This window comes from Astatotilapia calliptera, chromosome 20, assembly GCF_900246225.1.
Source record: "Astatotilapia calliptera chromosome 20, fAstCal1.2, whole genome shotgun sequence".
Taxonomy (NCBI): domain Eukaryota; kingdom Metazoa; phylum Chordata; class Actinopteri; order Cichliformes; family Cichlidae; genus Astatotilapia; species Astatotilapia calliptera.
In genome coordinates, this window is record NC_039321.1 from 22,948,149 (window position 1) to 22,969,507 (window position 21,359).

General features: G+C 36.5%; 1 protein-coding gene and 1 long non-coding RNA gene across 3 annotated transcripts in view; one reads left to right on the forward strand and one right to left on the reverse strand.

Moving 5' to 3' along the window:
• Nucleotides 1-234: 234 nt before the first annotated feature.
• impdh2 (IMP (inosine 5'-monophosphate) dehydrogenase 2) overlaps nt 235-21,359 on the forward strand; it is a 37,276-nt gene continuing 16,151 nt past the window's right edge. Inside the window, exons 1-6 of one of the 2 annotated variants that reach the window (XM_026153278.1) lie at nt 235-503; nt 16,247-16,295; nt 19,969-20,070; nt 20,159-20,233; nt 20,490-20,696; nt 20,792-20,879. In XM_026153278.1, coding sequence (XP_026009063.1) covers nt 406-503; nt 16,247-16,295; nt 19,969-20,070; nt 20,159-20,233; nt 20,490-20,696; nt 20,792-20,879 — 619 coding nt within the window. In that variant the 5' untranslated portion in view covers nt 235-405. The remainder of the gene's footprint in view (nt 504-16,246; nt 16,296-19,968; nt 20,071-20,158; nt 20,234-20,489; nt 20,697-20,791; nt 20,880-21,359) is intronic. The other variant, XM_026153277.1, reaches the window with a different exon arrangement.
• LOC113012869 (uncharacterized) lies at nt 17,780-19,962 on the reverse strand. Its single transcript, XR_003270762.1, has 2 exons — nt 18,698-19,962; nt 17,780-18,173 (listed from the first exon to the last, which is right to left on the reverse strand). It is a non-coding gene; the product is annotated as an uncharacterized LOC113012869 (long non-coding RNA).

Genomic DNA, 21,359 nt, shown 5'->3' on the forward strand with positions numbered 1-21,359 from the left:
GGGCGGATCTTCCGGATGTGACGGCAGTGTCGGAAACGCTGTCAGACGGGAGTGATGCACGTGCTGGAGTTAGCTGCAGAGAGAACATGAGCACTTGTCTGTTGAGGTTGAAGAGGCTCGAAAAAGCAGCGAATATCTCTCACGGTGCCGTTTTCTGGTCCTCTTCATTAGCACATGCTCAGGCTGCTAAGAGGGCGCACGGAGGAGCCTGACGACGCACTGAAGGGTAACTGAACGAGGAGGAGAGCAGCTCGCGGCGCGAAAGAGGAAAGTTGTCGGTGTCTGAGCCGGTGCGGCTTGAGAGAGTGTTTTTGTGTTTCTGTATGCGCACCTCGGCAGCTTGTTAGGGTGATTTATTTACAGTCGAAGGCTGATAAGAGGACTGGTGAAGGCTGTTTGGACAGCATGGCGGACTACCTGATCAGCGGGCAAACCGGTTACGTCCCCGATGACGGGCTGACGGGACAGCAGCTGTTCAACGGAGGAGACGGACTCACATACAAGTAAGGACCTTATCTCTATACCTGTATCCCTGGTAAGCAGGCCAAGTTGGGCTACTTAAGTTTGTACGTAAGTGGTTCATGTTTCTCAAGACATTCTACTAATATTATGAAGCGAAAATCAGGGTGTTACTTAATTGTTGCATTTATTATCGTGTAATAGGTGCATTATTGCTAGGGCTTACTTTTAGCTCAACGGGGATAGCGCCCCCTCAAAAAAGAGAGGATCCTACATTTCCCAGAATGCAGTCAGTTTCAAGAACAAGAATTTGTTTTGTGTGCCTGTGTTTTGCGTTGTTAATGGTTTTATTTTTGTTTGTTTTGTTTTCAAGCAAATCTAGTGGCATTTAAATATGAACTCGCTGTTTAAATTTCGCGCCTTTTGAAAATCTGCCTTGTACGCAGGATTGAACGTTTCACGGTGAATCCACTGCCTCTGTGTAACTGTGCAGCTGTATGTATTAGCAGGGAAATCCCAGCAAAATTGTTCAGTGAGGTTTTGAAAGTCTCTATAAATTTTAATTGTTTTCACTTCATAAATCGGGCATTGTGCGTCAAAGGATCACTGGTGCCCTTCACAGCTAATAATACTGGACCAATCTGAGTTGAAGCCTATTGGAAATTAGAGGGGTGAACAGTCCTTCGGTGCACACACTTGCCCTAAATTTAGGCTCTGGCTCATGCAGTCCTGTGTTGTTAAGCTGGATCCTGTGGACCCTGGCTATATTTAGAACGTCGGCCCGGTAGTCCTCTGCACAACAAAACTGTTTATTAGTGTGAATGCTTGAAAAGCATTCACAGTATTGTTATTCGAATCTTTATTATTGTGTGGATGCTTTAAGCATCCACACTATTGAGTTCCTGTTTCTCTTTATTCTTTATTGTGTGGATGCTTTAAGCATCCACACTATTGAGTTCCTGTTTCTCTTTATTCTTTATTGTGTGGATGCTTTAAGCATCCACACTATTGAGTTCCTCTTGGGACTTCCGTACACTTTTTGGCACTTAACTACTTCTGCAATTTTCAGCCGATTTTCACCGTTCAAATTTTAAAATATTCTGCTATTTCTGCTAATTCCTGCTATGTCTTTTGGTATTTTTCACTATTATACTTTTTAAAATATTAAGCTTAATTTGTCCCATTGAAATGAATGGGAAACTTCTGCAATTCTGCTAAAATTTGCTTGTTTCTGAAACTTAACTACTTCCTCATATTTTCACGTAGAACAACCATTCAAACTTTAAAATGTTCTCAAATTATTGAGCTATTCAGGTATGATTCAGCTTTTTCAAATCTTTTACCGTTTTACCTTTATGCCTCTTAAAGTTTTCAGTTGCAAAATTGTGATTTTTCACAAAATACATGCGTTGTTATGCTTGCTATGCACTTGGCTTCCAGTCTGCCACTGAAGGTTTTGCAGTCTTCTCTTCATGTCCGAACAACTTCTTGCTACTTGCTCAATCTTCACTCAACTTCCACAAATTATACATCAAAACGTAGGTATTTTTGCTGGGTTTCCGAAAATGTCACTATCATTGTTGTGGGATTTATAGAATTTTGGCAAATCTCCTCAGACCAACACAAAGTCGCAAAACTCTCCATAGAAAGTCAATGGAGAGCTTGTTCAAAATCACCGCTTGATTTCTGTAATGAGAGGCATATTCGAATCGTCATATCTCCTTAACGAAGCAAAGTTAAGACATAAGGCTTGTCCCAGTATATCTTCAGACACTCCTGACGCTCACAATTCAAGAATTATTTTCTCACCTATTACCGTTCTGAAATGAGTTAGACTTGTTTGAGGGTAGGAAATTCGTCCTTCGCTCAGATTTCTTCAGATTTCAAACTCTGGAAATGAACCACTTTTTTCTCTTGTCATATCTTTTTAATGGATTTCCACAGAGACCTGAAAATTTCCATGATTGTTCACCAAAGCCTGCTGTCTCTTACGGTGAAAGAATGATATTGATACTCCAAATAGATTTAGAGTTAGAAAGCGTTGTTTGAGGGCAAGTCAAGGCAGTTTTTGCTTTGCTCTACTCAGTTATGGTGCATTAGAAGTCAATTATCTTTAATAATTCATATTTTAATGATAAATTGTCAACACTTTAAGATTCCCCCATCTCTTCTGAACAAAACGGTGTAAGAATGACCGTTCTAGCCCCTACGGTTAGGAAATTATGGTCATTTGTTTGAGGGGAGTCGTCATTATGAGAAATAGACTGCAAAAATCCTGTGTCTCTCTGTGCTGCATGCACCTGTTTTGGCGGGAAAAAGTGCACAGGCTCTCTGATTGGTGGATTCAAATTCAGCAGCTCCAAGGCTGCTTGACTGAGCTAGAAACTTACTTCTCTCTCTGTGTGTGTGTGTGTGTGTGTGTGTGTGTGTGTGTGTGTGTGTGTGAGAGAGAGAGAGAGAGAGAGAGAGAGAGAGAGAGAGAGAGGAAGCCTTTTTATGGGATGATCTCATTGTAAGATTCAAATTCAATATATTTAGACTGGTTGACTGAATTGGATCTTGTGTGTGTCTCTCTCTGTGCATGTGTGTTTCCATATGTGTCCATATTTGTGATTGTGTGGCTGTTATATTTTTTTTTGCCAATTTTTTTCATTTAACAAGTATATTTGAGGGACCCTTAGCATGTTCAGCATTTTTTCAGCTGTCCATTTTCCTTTTCCAATTTTTCTGTTTAAGTTATTACTATTGTGCTAAATCATACTATTTCTGCTATTTTATAAGATTTGTGCTAAATATAGTATTTCTGTCAAATTATAGTATTTGTGCTAAAACATAGTATTGATTTAAAATTACAATATTCATAGTTCATCACAGTGTCTCTGGTAAATCACAGTATTTCTGCTATGTTGTACTATTTTTCTAAATCATAGTGTTTCTGTAATGCTTAAGTATTTTTGTCTAAATATATTCTTTCTGTTATCTTATACTATTTCTCCTAAATTCTTGTATTTTTGAGAAGTTATGTTTCTGGTAAGTTACAATATTTCTGCTAAGTTCTGCTATGCTATTGTATTTCTGCCAAGTATTATGTTTCCTCTAAGATATTGCAGTTCTGCTAAGTTATTCCATTTTAGCAAAGTTCCTTTGCTTCTGCAAAGTTTTTACAATTTCTGCAACTTTTCAGCTTTTTCAGCTACTTTTTGCATACAGCTTCAGCTTTAAAGCATCCACACTGCATTTTCGCAGGAAATGCAAATTTTTCTAGTTATTATTCTAGTTGCTTCCGTACACTTTTTGGCACTTAACTACTTCCACAATTTTCAGCCGATTTTCACCGTTCAAATTTTAAACTATTCTGCTATTTCTGCTAATTTACGCTACGATTTTTGCTATTTTTAACTATTATACTTTTTAAAATATTAAGCTTTTTTCCTTTAATTTGTCCCATTGAAATGAATGGGAAACTTCTGCAATTCTGCTAAAATTTGCTTGTTTTTGAAACTTAACTACTTCCTCATATTTTCACCTAGAACAACCATTCAAACTTTAAAATGTTCATAAATTATTGGGCTATTCAGGTATGATTCAGCTTTTTGAAATCTTTTACTGTTTTACTTTTATGCCTCTTAAAGTTTTGAGTTGCAAAATTGTGATTTTTCACAAAATACATGCGTTGTTATGGTTGCTATGCTCTTGGCTTCCAGTGTGCCACTGAAGGTTTTGCAATTTTCACTTCATGTCCGAACAACTTCCTGCTACTTGCTCAATTTTCACTCAACTTCCACAAATTATACATCAAAACGTAGGTATTTTTGCTGGCTTTCAGAAAATGTCACCATCATTGTTGTGGGATTTATAGAATTTTTGCAAATCTCCTCAGACTAACACAAGGTCAGAAAACTCTCCATATAAAGTGAATGGAGAGCTTGTTCAAAATCACCGCTGGATTTCTGTAATGAGAGGCATATTCGAATCGTCATATCTCCTTAACGAAGCAAAGTTAAGACATGAGGCTTGTCCCCGAATATCTTCAGACACCCCTGACGCTCACAATTCAAGAATTTCTTTCTCACCTATTACCGTTCTGAAATGAGTTGGACTTGTTTGAGGGTAGGAAATTCGTCCTTCGCTCAGATTTCTTCAGATTTCAAACTGTGGAAATGAACCACTTTTTTCTCTCGTCATAACTTTTTGTTGGATTTCCACAGAGACCTGAAAATTTCCATGATTGTTCACCAAAGCCTGCTGTCTCTTACGGTGAAAGAATGATATCGATACTCCAAATAGATTTCGAGTTAGAAAGCGTTGTTTGAGGGCAAGTCAAGGCAGTTTTTGCTTCGCTCTACTCAGTTATGGTGCATTACAAGTCAAATATCTTTAATAATTCATATTTTAATGATAAATTGTAAACACTGGAAGATTCCCCCATCTCTTCTGAACAAAACGGTGTAAGAATGACCGCTCTAGCCCCTACGGTTTGGAAATTATGGTCATTTGTTTGAGGGGAGTCCTCACTATGAGAAATAGGCTGCAATAATCCTGTGCCTCTCTGTGCTGCGTGTGTAAAAAGAGGCACATGTTTTGGCGGGAAAAAGTACACAGGCTCTCTGATTGGTGGATTCAAATTCAGCAGCTCCCAGGCTGACCTAGAAACTTACTTCTCTCTCCCTGTGCATTTTTTTGCTGATTTTTTCATTTAACAAGTATATTTGAGGGACCCTCAGCATGTTCAGCATTTTTTCAGCTGTCCATTTTGCTTTTCCAATTTTTCTGTTTAACTTATTACTATTGTGCTAAATAATACTATTTCTGCTATTTTATAAGATTTGTGCCTAATATAGTATTTCTGCTAAATTACAATATTTCTGCTTTTTATACTATTTGTGCTAAAACATAGTATTTCTACTAAATGTAGTATTTATGCTTAATCATACTATTTCTGCTTTTTATGGGATTTGTGCCTAATATAGTATTTCTGCTTTTTATAGGATTTTTGCTCAAACATAATATTTCTACTAAATGTAGTGTTTATGCTTAATCATCCTATTTCTGCTTTTTATAGGATTTGTGCTTAATATAGTATTTCTGCTAAATTATAGTATTTCTGCTTTTTATAGTATTTGTGCTAAAACATAGTATTTCTACTAAATGTAGTATTTATGCTTAATCATAGTATTTCTATATATTTCTGCCAGGTCCCCAGGCAGCCAATCCTCTGTGAGGACTGAGACATTCAAATTTTCAAATCAGGGCCTGCACGGTTTCCCAGCCAATCATATATGTGTCCTGAGGCATTCAAATTTGCATATTGGGGCCTTCGTGGCTTCTAAGCCAGCCAATCATATCTGAGGGCTGAGGAATTCAAACCCACAAATCAGGGCCTGCACGGCTTCCCAGCCAGCCAATCACATATGTGGTCTCAGACATTCAAATTTGCATATTGGGGAATTCGTGGCTTCTAAGTCAACAAGTCATCCATGTCATATATCTCTAAAAATTCATATTTTAATGATAAATTGTCAACACTTGAAGATTCCCCCATCTCTTCTGAACAAAACGGTGTAAGAATGACCGTTCTAGCCCCTACGGTTAGGAAATTACGGTCATTTGTTTGAGGGGAGTCGTCACTATGAGAAATAGACTGCAAAAATCCTGTGTCTCTCTGTGCTGCTGCGTGTGTAAACAGATGCACCTGTTTTGGTGGGGAAAAGTGCACAGCCTCTCTGATTGGTGGATTCAAATTCACCAGCTCCCAGGCTGACCTAGAAACTTACTTCTCTCTCCCTGTGTGTGTGTGTGTGTGTGTGTGTGTGTGTGTGTGTGTTTGTGTGTGACAGAGAGAGAGAGAGAGAGAGAGAGAAAGCCTTTTAATGGGATGATCCCATTGTAAGATTCAAATTCAATATATTTAGACTGGTTGACTGAATTGGATCTTGTGTGTGGGTCTCTCTGTGCATGTGTGTTTCCTCATGTGTACATATTTGTAATTGTGTGGCAGTCATAAATTTTTTTGCTGATTTTTGTCATTTAACAAGTATATTTGAGGGAACCTCAGCATGTTCAGCATTTTTTCAGCTGTCCATTTTGCTTTTCCAATTTTTCTGTTTAACTTATTACTATTGTGCTAAATCACACTATTTCTGCTATTTTATAAGATTTGTGCTTAATATACTATTTCTGCTTTTATAGGATTTGTGCTTAATATAGTATTTCTGCTTTTTATAAGATTTGTGCTTAATATAGTATTTCTGCTAAATGTAGTATTTATGCTTAATCATACTATTTCTGCTTTTCAGAGGATTTGTGCTTAATATAGTATTTCTGCTAAATTTAGTATTTCTGATTAATTATAGTCTTTCTACTAAATCATAGTACAGTATTTCTGCTTTTTATGGGATTTGTGCTAAAACAAAGTATTTCTACTAAATGTAGTATTTATGCTTAATCATACCATTTCTGCTTTTTATAGGATTTGTGCTTAATATAGTATTTCTGCTAAATTATAGTATTTCTGCTTTTTATAGTATTTGTGCTAAAACATAGTATTTCTACTAAATGTAGTATTTATGCTTAATCATAGTATTTATGCTTAATAATAGTATTTCTATATATTTCTGCCAGGTCCCCAGGCAGCCAATCCTCTGTGAGGACTGAGACATTCAAATTTTCAAATCAGGGCCTGCACGGTTTCCCAGCCAATCATATATGTGTCCTGAGGCATTCAAATTTGCATATTGGGGCCTTCATGGCTTCTAAGCCAGCCAATCATATCTGAGGGCTGAGGAATTCAAATCCACAAATCAGGGCCTGCACAGCTTCCCAGCCAGCCAATCATGTATGTGGGCTCCAGGTATTCAAATTTGCATATTGGGGAATTCGTGGCTTCTAAGTCAACAAGTCATCCATGTCATATATCTCTAAAAATTCATATTTTAATGATAAATTGTCAACACTTGAAGATTCCCCCATCTCTTCTGAACAAAACGGTGTAAGAATGACCGTTCTAGCCCCTACGGTTAGGAAATTACGGTCATTTGTTTGAGGGGAGTCGTCACTATGAGAAATAGACTGCAAAAATCCTGTGTCTCTCTGTGATGCTGCGTGTGTAAAAAGATGCACCTGTTTTGGCGGGAAAACGTAAACAGCCTCTCTGATTGGTGGATTCAAATTCAGCAGTTCCCAGGCTGACCTAGAAACTTAGTCCTCTCTCCCTGTGTGTGTGTGTGTGTGTGTGTGTGTGTTTAGTGGGAGAGAGAGGACCCTGCCCTTATTTGGCAGCATGTCATTGTAGGATTTAAATTGAACATAGTTAGACTGGTTGACTGGATTAGAGCCTGTGTTTGTGTGTCCCTCTGTGCATTTGTGTTTCAATAAGTTATTACTATTCTGCTAAATCATAGTATTTCTGCTTTTCATAGGATTTATGCCTAATATAGTATTTCTGCTAAATTATAGTATTTCTGCTTTTTATAGGATTTGTGCCTAACATAGTATTTCTGCTAAATTATAGTATTTCTGCTTTTTATAGGATTTGTGCCTAACATAGTATTTCTGCTAAATTATAGTATTTCTGCTTTTTATACTATTTGTTCTAAATTATAGTATTTCTGCTTTTATAGGATTTGTGCTTAATATAGTATTTCTGCTATTTTATAAGATTTGTGCTTAATATACTATTTCTGCTTTTCATAGTATTTGTGCTTAATATAGTATTTCTGCTAAATTTAGTATTTCTGATTAATTATAGTCTTTCTACTAAATCATAGTACAGTATTTCTGCTTTTTATGGGATTTGTGCTAAAACAAAGTATTTCTACTAAATGTAGTATTTGTGCTTAATCATGCCATTTCTGCTTTTTATAGGATTTGTGCTTAATATAGTATTTCTGCTAAATTATAGTATTTCTGCCAAATTATAATATTTGTGCTAAAACATAGTCTCAATTTAAAATTACAAGATTCATAGTTCATCACAGTGTCTCTGGTAAATCACAATATTTCTGCTCTGTTGTACTATTTTTCTAAATCATAGTGTTTCTGTAATGTTTAAGTATTTTTGGCTAAATATATTCTTTCTGTTATCTTATACTATTTCTCCTAAATTCTTGTATTTTTGAGAAGTTATCATGTTTCTGGTAAGTTACAATATTTCTGCTAAATTCTGCTATGCTATTGTATTTCTGCCAAGTATTATGTTTCCTCTAAGATATTGCAGTTCTGCTAAGTTATTCCATTTTAGCAAACTTCTTTTGCTTCTGCAAAGTTTTTACAATTTCTGCAACTTTTCAGCTTTTTCAGCTACTTTTTGCATACAGCTTCAGCTTTAAGCATCCACACTGCATTTTCGCAGGAAATGCAAATTTTTCTAGTTATTATTCTAGTTGCTTCCGTACACTTTTTGGCACTTAACTACTTCCACAATTTTCAGCCGATTTTCACCGTTCAAATTTTAAACTATTCTGCTATTTTTGCTAATTTACGCTACGATTTTTGCTATTTTTAACTATTATACTTTTTAAAATATTAAGCTTTTTTCCTTTAATTTGTCCCATTGAAATGAATGGGAAACTTCTGCAATTCTGCTAAAATTTGCTTGTTTTTGAAACTTAACTACTTCCTCATATTTTCACCTAGAACAACCATTCAAACTTTAAAATGTTCACAAATTATTGGGCTATTCAGGTATGATTCAGCTTTTTCAAATCTTTTACTGTTTTACTTTTATGCCTCTTAAAGTTTTGAGTTGCAAAATTGTGATTTTTCACAAAATACATGCGTTGTTATGGTTGCTATGCTCTTGGCTTCCAGTGTGCCACTGAAGGTTTTGCAATTTTCACTTCATGTCCGAACAACTTCCTGCTACTTGCTCAATTTTCACTCAACTTCCACAAATTATACATCAAAACGTAGGTATTTTTGCTGGCTTTCAGAAAATGTCACCATCATTGTTGTGGGATTTATAGAATTTTTGCAAATCTCCTCAGACTAACACAAGGTCAGAAAACTCTCCATATAAAGTGAATGGAGAGCTTGTTCAAAATCACCGCTGGATTTCTGTAATGAGAGGCATATTCGAATCGTCATATCTCCTTAACGAAGCAAAGTTAAGACATGAGGCTTGTCCCCGAATATCTTCAGACACCCCTGACGCTCACAATTCAAGAATTTCTTTCTCACCTATTACCGTTCTGAAATGAGTTGGACTTGTTTGAGGGTAGGAAATTCGTCCTTCGCTCAGATTTCTTCAGATTTCAAACTGTGGAAATGAACCACTTTTTTCTCTCGTCATAACTTTTTGTTGGATTTCCACAGAGACCTGAAAATTTCCATGATTGTTCACCAAAGCCTGCTGTCTCTTACGGTGAAAGAATGATATCGATACTCCAAATAGATTTCGAGTTAGAAAGCGTTGTTTGAGGGCAAGTCAAGGCAGTTTTTGCTTCGCTCTACTCAGTTATGGTGCATTACAAGTCAAATATCTTTAATAATTCATATTTTAATGATAAATTGTAAACACTGGAAGATTCCCCCATCTCTTCTGAACAAAACGGTGTAAGAATGACCGCTCTAGCCCCTACGGTTTGGAAATTATGGTCATTTGTTTGAGGGGAGTCCTCACTATGAGAAATAGGCTGCAATAATCCTGTGCCTCTCTGTGCTGCGTGTGTAAAAAGAGGCACATGTTTTGGCGGGAAAAAGTACACAGGCTCTCTGATTGGTGGATTCAAATTCAGCAGCTCCCAGGCTGACCTAGAAACTTACTTCTCTCTCCCTGTGCATTTTTTTGCTGATTTTTTCATTTAACAAGTATATTTGAGGGACCCTCAGCATGTTCAGCATTTTTTCAGCTGTCCATTTTGCTTTTCCAATTTTTCTGTTTAACTTATTACTATTGTGCTAAATAATACTATTTCTGCTATTTTATAAGATTTGTGCCTAATATAGTATTTCTGCTAAATTACAATATTTCTGCTTTTTATACTATTTGTGCTAAAACATAGTATTTCTACTAAATGTAGTATTTATGCTTAATCATACTATTTCTGCTTTTTATGGGATTTGTGCCTAATATAGTATTTCTGCTTTTTATAGGATTTTTGCTCAAACATAATATTTCTACTAAATGTAGTGTTTATGCTTAATCATCCTATTTCTGCTTTTTATAGGATTTGTGCTTAATATAGTATTTCTGCTAAATTATAGTATTTCTGCTTTTTATAGTATTTGTGCTAAAACATAGTATTTCTACTAAATGTAGTATTTATGCTTAATAATAGTATTTCTATATATTTCTGCCAGGTCCCCAGGCAGCCAATCCTCTGTGAGGACTGAGACATTCAAATTTTCAAATCAGGGCCTGCACAGTTTCCCAGCCAATCAAATAAGTGTCCTGAGGCATTCAAATTTGCATATTGGGGCCTTCGTGGCTTCTAAGCCAGCCAATCATATCTGAGGGCTGAGGAATTCAAATCCACAAATCAGGGCCTGCACGGCTTCCCAGCCAGCCAATCACATATGTGGTCTCAGGCATTCAAATTTGCATATTGGGGAATTCGTGGCTTCTAAGTCAACAAGTCATCCATGTCATATATCTCTAAAAATTCATATTTTAATATTAAATTGTCAACACTTGAAGATTCCCCCATCTCTTCTGAACAAAACGGTGTAAGAATGACCGTTCTAGCCCCTACGGTTAGGAAATTACGGTCATTTGTTTGAGGGGAGTCGTCACTATGAGAAATAGACTGCAAAAATCCTGTGTCTCTCTCTGTGCTGCTGCGTGTGTAAACAGATGCACCTGTTTTGGTGGGGAAAAGTGCACAGCCTCTCTGATTGGTGGATTCAAATTCAGCAGCTCCCAGGCTGACCTAGAAACTTACTTCTCTCTCCCTGTGTGTGTGTGTGTGTGTGTGTGTGTGTGTGTGTGTGACAGAGAGAGAGAGAGAGAGAGAGAGAAAGCCTTTTAATGGGATGATCCCATTGTAAGATTCAAATTCAATATATTTAGACTGGTTGACTGAATTGGATCTTGTGTGTGGGTCTCTCTGTGCATGTGTGTTTCCTCATGTGTACATATTTGTAATTGTGTGGCAGTCATAAATTTTTTTGCTGATTTTTGTCATTTAACAAGTATATTTGAGGGAACCTCAGCATGTTCAGCATTTTTTCAGCTGTCCATTTTGCTTTTCCAATTTTTCTGTTTAACTTATTACTATTGTGCTAAATCACACTATTTCTGCTATTTTATAAGATTTGTGCTTAATATACTATTTCTGCTTTTATAGGATTTGTGCTTAATATAGTATTTCTGCTTTTTATAAGATTTGTGCTTAATATAGTATTTCTGCTAAATGTAGTATTTATGCTTAATCATACTATTTCTGCTTTTCAGAGGATTTGTGCTTAATATAGTATTTCTGCTAAATTTAGTATTTCTGATTAATTATAGTCTTTCTACTAAATCATAGTACAGTATTTCTGCTTTTTATGGGATTTGTGCTAAAACAAAGTATTTCTACTAAATGTAGTATTTATGCTTAATCATACCATTTCTGCTTTTTATAGGATTTGTGCTTAATATAGTATTTCTGCTAAATTATAGTATTTCTGCTTTTTATAGTATTTGTGCTAAAACATAGTATTTCTACTAAATGTAGTATTTATGCTTAATCATAGTATTTCTATATATTTCTATATATTTCTGCCAGGTCCCCAGGCAGCCAATCCTCTGTGAGGACTTAGACATTCAAATTTTCAAATCAGGGCCTGCACGGCTTCCCAGCCAATCATATATGTGTCCTGAGGCATTCAAATTTGCATATTGGGGCCTTCATGGCTTCTAAGCCAGCCAATCATATCTGAGGGCTGAGGAATTCAAATCCACAAATCAGGGCCTGCACAGCTTCCCAGCCAGCCAATCATGTATGTGGGCTCCAGGTATTCAAATTTGCATATTGGGGAATTCGTGGCTTCTAAGTCAACAAGTCATCCATGTCATATATCTCTAAAAATTCATATTTTAATGATAAATTGTCAACACTTGAAGATTCCCCCATCTCTTCTGAACAAAACGGTGTAAGAATGACCGCTCTAGCCGCTATGGTTAGGAAATTATGGTCATTTGTTTGAGGGGAATCCTCACTATGTGAAATAAACTGAAAGAAGCAGGTCTATGTCTCTGTGCTGCTGCGTGTGTAAAAAGATGCACCTGTTTTGGCGGGAAAACGTAAACAGCCTCTCTGATTGGTGGATTCAAATTCAGCAGTTCCCAGGCTGACCTAGAAACTTAGTCCTCTCTCCCTGTGTGTGTGTGTGTGTGTGTGTGTGTGTGTTTAGTGGGAGAGAGAGGACCCTGCCCTTATTTGGCAGCATGTCATTGTAGGATTTAAATTGAACATAGTTAGACTGGTTGACTGGATTAGAGCCTGTGTTTGTGTGTCCCTCTGTGCATTTGTGTTTCAATAAGTTATTACTATTCTGCTAAATCATAGTATTTCTGCTTTTCATAGGATTTATGCCTAATATAGTATTTCTGCTAAATTATAGTATTTCTGCTTTTTATAGGATTTGTGCCTAACATAGTATTTCTGCTAAATTATAGTATTTCTGCTTTTTATAGGATTTGTGCCTAACATAGTATTTCTGCTAAATTATAGTATTTCTGCTTTTTATACTATTTGTTCTAAATTATAGTATTTCTGCTTTTTATAGGATTTGTGCTTAATCATAGCATTTCTGCTATTTTATAAGATTTGTGCTTAATATACTATTTCTGCTTTTCATAGTATTTGTGCTTAATATAGTATTTCTGCTAAATTTAGTATTTCTGATTAATTATAGTTTTTCTACTAAATCATAGTACAGTATTTCTGCTTTTTATGGGATTTGTGCTAAAACAAAGTATTTCTACTAAATGTAGTATTTGTGCTTAATCATACCATTTCTGCTTTTTATAGGATTTGTGCTTAATATAGTATTTCTGCTAAATTATAGTATTTCTGCCAAATTATAATATTTGTGCTAAAACATAGTCTCAATTTAAAATTACAATATTCATAGTTCATCACAGTGTCTCTGGTAAATCACAATATTTCTGCTCTGTTGTACTATTTTTCTAAATCATAGTGTTTCTGTAATGTTTAAGTATTTTTGGCTAAATATATTCTTTCTGTTATCTTATACTATTTCTCCTAAATTCTTGTATTTTTGAGAAGTTATCATGTTTCTGGTAAGTTACAATATTTCTGCTAAATTCTGCTATGCTATTGTATTTCTGCCAAGTATTATGTTTCCTCTAAGATATTGCAGTTCTGCTAAGTTATTCCATTTTAGCAAACTTCTTTTGCTTCTGCAAAGTTTTTACAATTTCTGCAACTTTTCAGCTTTTTCAGCTACTTTTTGCATACAGCTTCAGCTTTAAGCATCCACACTGCATTTTCGCAGGAAATGCAAATTTTTCTAGTTATTATTATTATATATTCCGTACGTTTTTTGGCATCTCACTCCTTCAAAACCGTTCAACTTAGAAAAACCATTCAAACACCGTTAGATTCCTATTCTTTTGGACAACACTGCTTCTATTTTTCATATTTTTAACATTTATATTTTTAATTTTATTCAACTTTATTCAACAAAAATTTATAATGTATTTCAATGGGGAGACCCTTCAAATCCTCATTCAACTTACTCATTTTTAAACTCTTACTACTTCCACATACATTGACATAGAGCCACCATTCAAACTTTAAAACGAAGACAAGACATTCAACTATTCAACTTGTATTTATCTTTTCAATATCTATTATACTTTTTCTTCAGTTCCAGTTTAAGTTTCATGATGTTTTTTCACCCGTTTCAGAGTTTATAATGGGTGTGTATGGGACGGAATGTTGGGGCTAGAGTGAGGCAGCTCAACTGCTAGAGTGAGAGGAGCAAAAAAATTAATCTTAAAATCTTTTTTTAAAACTGCTGCTGTGTCCGCAGCGTTTGCTCTACAGGTATGATTTTACCCTCAAAACGTAGCCATCGCTGTCCTCTTTCATCCAATGTGTTTACTATTGTCCTAGGTGTTATGGTTCTTTCGTAAATGTCACCAATGCACAGCCTCCTCCCTCCAACTCTTCCATAGACTCTAATGTTAAAATGGCTCAGAAGGTTCGTTTGAAAATCAGAAGAGCATGGTGTCTTTCCACTGTCACCACGTCCATATAATAAACTCCACAGGCATGAAAACTGAGAATTCCGTAGACTAGAAGCTGCTGTCGCTCACGGTGAAAGAATTTCGTCAATACGACTTGTACTTTTCATATGGGAACGATTTGTTTCGGCCTGACTTTTCTGTTCATTTTAAGCAGCAAAAGTGAGGTGCATGTCTGTGTGCGTGTGTATGGAGCCATTGGGTGCGGTCACTATAGCAACCAGGCTCACACCTGCCTGCTTAACGAGCTCTGCCTGCCACTCTGCCAAGATTCATCTTTAGCACTTCTCTTTCAACTGCTGCTGTGTCCACAGTGTTAAAGCCATCATTTTACCCTCAAAACGTCGCCATCGTTGTTCTCTTTCCAACATCTTGTCTTTCAAAGCTCAGACATTTAAACTTTTTAAACTGTGTGGATCCAAGTGGAGGGATCACATTTTAGTCATTCAGTGATTCAAAGAATATGACCTTTTAATATTCTTTCAGATGTTTTCTGACTCTAAATGTTCTTTTCTCATTTCTTAGGTTTTTCTAATTTACAATTAAAACATTTTCAGCTTTTTTCCAACTTCTTCTTCTGTGTAACCTTCAGCTTTTAGCAGTTCAGCACTTTTGTTTTCAGGTTAAATTCGGGTTTTTTTTTTAATCTCATTCAAGATTTTTAACTTAAATTCAGTAATTATTTCATTTCAATGCATACATTCAGATTCAAGCATTCACACTGCAGTTTCTTCAGAAAATGCACTTTCTAGTTCTTTAATGAAATTGCTTTTTACTCAGCAGGGAAAACTAAGAATCTGATTCACTGATTATCAAATCATCCACAAGATGACTCTGAAACTTTTCAGCTTTTTCTACCCCCCCCCCCCCAAAAAAATAAATAAAATCTGAATGTAATTATTTCTGACAACCAACCAGTGACCAAGCAATCCAAAATCCAATGATGAATTAAAACAATTTTTAAGCAATTAAAGATTTCAAAACTGTTATATATTACAAACAAAATAAAAGGAAAGCAAACAAATTGTGTTTTAGTGTTTCTTCTTTTTTTTCTAAATGGGTAAGAAAATAAAGCTGTATCAGCGAATCCTTTGACCCACTGGAACCCCAGGTTTAATCGATTTTAAATGCTGTTCATGCATAATAAAGTGCTGTGGCTTAATGACACACATTTTCTCAGGTCGCATGGATGAACATGCTTTCATACCCTTAGTCTGTTTCTGGGCCTCTTTGCCTCTACTCTGCTCCATGTATGCAGTCTTGTGAACATGACACTCACTGATGATCCCCGTCCAAGAAATTCATGTTATGTCCAGTTTGCAGTTGCATAAGATGTGTTCTTTTCTCAAATGCCATAACTATTTCTGAGCTTAAAAATCACCTGCTCAATATTTAACCTGTCATGTTCACTATTTACAAAAAATACTTACAATTACAATTAGTGTATTATTCCTTTTAACTCTTGGAGTGAAGCCAGTTTAGTCAGACATCGGGGGTTAAAGTGTTTGACATCTCAAAGGAAGCTTCAGAACTGTAGGCTGAAAAGATCTAAACTTTCTTTTACTTTAACTGTTTTTGTTTCTCCCCCAGTGACTTCCTGATTCTGCCAGGCTACATTGACTTCACTGCTGATCAAGTGGTGAGTTGAGTCGACAGACGAATAATTGCCAACATGCAAAATCTGGTTAAAGCTGATGTTGTAGTATTATACTAATCCAAGCTGGATAATGTTCAGGGTGGGAGCATATGAGGTGAGAGTGAGGATTATGAGCTGTGTGCCTCCCATCTCTAATGTTATCTCACAGTGCTTCCATAAATTGCACAGTTTGTTTTCACTTTAAAGAGACTCTGTAACTTTTTCTAAATGCTGTCACTGTGACGTTCAGGGGATACCAACTAACTACAAAACTGGCAAACCGAGGTGGGGGCACACCTATCTAATGTTTACTAACTTTAGCCTTCATGAGCTGCTGGTCATACCAGACCAAGTAAGGTTGTAGCAGAGAAACGCCTGTGTTTATTGCTCTTGAATGTTGTGCTCTGAGAAATGTCACCAAAGGCTGCACCAGCATAAACCCATACAGCACCGTGGCTCACAAGGTTAAAGGCGTCGGGGGGGGGGGCAGGAAATCTGATAGTGTGTTTGATTGAAATGACCATTTCTCTAAGGTGGTTAAGTTACTTCTACTTCTTTTTATCTTATTACTTCTACTTTTTGTCCTTCTCTCTGTAAACACAATAACTTGTAGAAGTATCGAATGAGTTCTTAGCAGAGGTGTAGAGTGGGGTCATGTTATTAGCTTAGTCATTGTCTTAATGATTTGTTGGTTGAAAATTGACAAAAAGCCTTATAACTTAGAAACTATGATTCTTACAAGTGTGGTGTGTATTCTTAACATATAGCAAGTACATTATAAAGATTTAAATTATGTCACATTTGTCCTTTGACTTCTCCTTCTAGGTCAATAGATTGATCTGAAGGTCTAGAGCTACATAAAATGACAGGCAACATTTTGTCGACTTGGGATATTTTTGAGTACAGTGATTCATTTTTTTGTAGAGTACAATAACAGGTTATAACTGTTTTAATACAAAACAATTAGAATACATGTGCAGCATTCCTGAATACATTTTTCTTTTTTAAGCAAAAACTCATGATCTAAAGCTTTTAATTTGCTCTTTATTATTGAACAGTTAAACTAATTTTACCAAACCGTACAATGAATGTTACAGATGTACTATAGTCACATAAAAACACAATTATTCTCAAAAGTAGGTGAAGTATATTAAAATGGGTTTCAACAGTGCAAAAACCAAAAGCATGCACTTTGCACTTGTTTTTACTGTACTACACACTCCAGTACGTTGAAAAAGAACAAAGGAGAAAAATGAATACATAGAACACACAATTCTAGTCCCAAAGTAAATACTGGCTAGAGAGTGAGCTGCCTTGGTGGAGGTTTGCGCTCTTGGAGTCTGTCTTGTTCATCTTAGACTTAGTTCATGCAACATCATAACCACATTTGTGTCAGAGCTGCAGTTTCCTTTTTGTAACACCTGCTTAGTATAGTAGGGTTAAACTTATAGACTAGATTCGAGAGGAGTAAAATAAATTTGAGAGAATTGAGTGTTGAACAGCCGGCAGATTTATTACAATGTTACAGTGGTGCAATAATCCAATGTAAACAGCATAGAAAATTAACAGAAGATCAACAGAGAAGAGCGCTCTTTTGAAAATAACAACAAAATAAAATAAGTAGTCTCTTTAGACCTGACTCCTGATGAGCAGGATATTGGGAGTTCAACTGTTTCCCAGAGAAACAATCCGTATCAAGTAAGCAGTTTTTGTTCTTGCTTATCAGAAATCCTGCGATTCGAAGTAATTCAGACTGTAACTCTACTCCTGCATCCAGAACAGCTGGCCACACTGCTTTTGGATTCGCCAAGAGTTTTCACAGGGTCTGGCTCGCCATCCATATCCAGAACCACTTCAGATCCAGGATCACAAAAAACCAGTCTGCACATACAGTACAGAGCAATAAACAAAATAGTTCTTAACAGTTTTTCTAAATAAAATGAGATCTCATAAAGTTTTCAAAATCAAGTACACTGTTGTTTTAACATTGTTCTGTCTCTATGAATTCCATTTGTATTGCTTTACAGCATTACAATCAATTGTATATATATACCCCTTTTTAAGGCATATGTAATCACATCATGAAATGTTTGTAACGTAACTAGTTTTAAATAACTTATTTACATGTATTAACCTATAACTGAAATTACAAAGTGCAGGAAAGGCACTGCACAACATTTATGGCTAAAAGAAAAGTGCATCCTGCATTAGTTTTGCGCATTTGTGAAGATGCCCAATCAAATAGACAATAAAATAAAATACGACATTCCATTTCACACACAATTCAAGTACTCCGACTGGTTTTAGCTTTTTTTAGACAATACAGAATTCGCACTGTTGCAGTGTTTACCACATGTACAATTAGCATAAGTTTTCCTGCTAACTTATCATCTCTAGTAACTCACCGGAATTCCCAAGAAACAAATACACGCTCTGCCTGGTTTTGGTCGAGAGTAAAACACATAAAGGCCTTGTGTAGCTTGTTAATTGCTCTCGGGTGTCTTGCTCCGTTTTGCCTAGCTTAATGCAGCAACGTGCTTTTGTTGCATTCACTGAACTACGGAAAATCAAAGTGTGTTCAAGGGGTGTCGGAAATAATATTACCAGGTAAAAACAAGAAAATACTAGTAACCATGTCTATAGGGGTTACATTTTGTTATTGACATAGAAAGCAACAGTCTGACCAAATATATGTGTAACTTGGTTAATATGCATCCTTTTTACAATGCACATTTAAACAGTAGCTCTGAACTATTTTCTTTTCTCTTTTTTTTCTTTTTTCTTTTTTCAGCTAGTTTTGGTGTGTTCATGTTTGGACTGGACTGTTGTAACGAAGGAATTTCTTCTATGGTGATTTTAGGTGGCTCAGCATGTTGAGATATGCTGTATAAGCATTCCTTATGTTCTTTTAGTTTTAGGGTGACTGATGCATTGCTCTTGCATTTCACTGAACAAGCATTTACTAGGACTGTTAGAGTTTGGAGGCCTACGGTCAACATGACCCCACAAAACAGGTTTTTGGGCATAATTCAAGAGTTTTGCACAAATGTCTATTAAAATAAAAGTAAGTAATGGACAATGTATTTCAAAAAGGATAAAAGTCACTTGCATCTCTCATGTGGCTTTAATTGAAACTGAGCATTTAGTCCACTTTGTCAAAAATAGTTTGTATCAGAAGATTAAAAAAAATATTGTCTGTCACCATGAGAACATGTTAAATTTACTCCACAGTCACTCAGATTAAAAACAGTATGTTGTGTCCTACTGACATATACTATTGAAGCATAGCTGTAAGTAGAAGTACTTCTCTCAGCTGGAAAACAGTCAGATGGTGGTGAAACACCTCAGACGACATGATTGTCCTGTAAGTTGAAAGAAATGTCAGTGCCATTCATAAATCTGTTTAGTTGCCTTTCTTCGCTCCAAATATTTAACTATCTAAACACACACAGTCTAAAAACTCTGTGTCACTCTAAAAACATGCCTAAAAACATGACATGTTTTGTGCTGGTATGTTGTAACAAACTGATACATAGTGTCAAGTGTTTTAATGTCCAAAAAAATGTGACGTTGTAATGTCACAGCCATTAAACTGAAACTGGTTAAATATTTCCACCTCTGCTTACCCCACTGTGTGAGGCTTGAAAGGTTAAACTGAGTGTTTCTGTGTATGTAGGACCTGACATCGGCGCTCACCAAACAAATCACCATGAAGACCCCCTTCGTCTCCTCTCCTATGGACACTGTCACTGAAGCCAACATGGCCATCGCTATGGCAGTGAGTATAACAACCAAAGGCATTTATTGTTCTGTCATCACATCTGGCCATCCTCAGGCACACACGCATGTGTTATCTCTTCTTGCAGCTAACAGGTGGTATAGGCTTCATTCACCACAACTGCACTCCAGAGTTCCAGGCTAATGAAGTTCGCAAAGTCAAGGTAGTGATTCTGTGTTCAGTCTGTCTCTTGTCTTTTTTATGCATGTTTATTTTCATCTTTCTTAACTCGTGTCTTTTTTGTGTGCATGTGTAGAGCAGTGTATTTGTCTGCTTCCCAGCTTATAGAGTATAGGCAATGATTCCTTTATGTTCCTTTCACTGCTCCTTTTTTTTTTTTTTTGCTCAATCTTTATTTTTCCACATCCCCATCCTGTTTTTTCCCCCTCCTCATTTCCTTCCTCCCCTTCCTTCTCCAGCGATATGAGCAGGGCTTCATCACAGATCCTGTGGTGATGAGCCCCAACGAGCGAGTAAGGGATGTCTTCCAGGCCAAGGCACGCCATGGGTTCTGTGGCATCCCTGTCACAGATAACGGCAAAATGGGCGGCAAGTTGGTGGGCATCATCTCATCCAGAGACATCGATTTTCTGAAGGTGGAGGACCACGACCTTCCACTGAGTGAGGTGGGCATGCAAAAAATTGGTTTGATCTTGAAATTTACATCTCAAAATGCTCTAGAGACACTTTCTTAGAAACCTTTGTAATATTTTTCTCACAGGTGATGACAAAGCGAGATGATCTGGTGGTTGCCCCCGCTGGGGTGACTCTGAAAGAAGCCAATGAAATCCTCCAGAGGAGTAAGAAAGGTGTGTAGGTTGTTTCGTGTAAGACCTGATAATATGATGATTAAGTTGGGCCAGTTGATCAGATTTTGTCCTTGATCATAATTTTGGCTTTCCACAATTGCGGGAACATGATTGACTGTTAATGTGAATGTGTGCCCTGCTGGTTGAACACAAAGCAGTCCCTAAATTACTGCCTGACGGTGTGCCAGCACATACCAGTCACAGCTGTTTCCTGCATGCTGCAGCTTAAAGTTTCCTGGATGTACTCTGAATGAGAAACAGTACAAAGACAGATAAACAACAGATATCAAACAGTCAAAACAAATAGCAAAAGTCTGGCACAGCAAAAGGCAAAGAGGTTGTTATTCTAAACAGATCTTCATCCATTGTTTGGAAATACTTTAGATTTAGTGCGATCTGCAAAGCAACAAACTAACTTCTTCAACCACCTGAAAACACTTCACTAACTGTTAGGGCTGGGCAATATCATACCGTTCACGG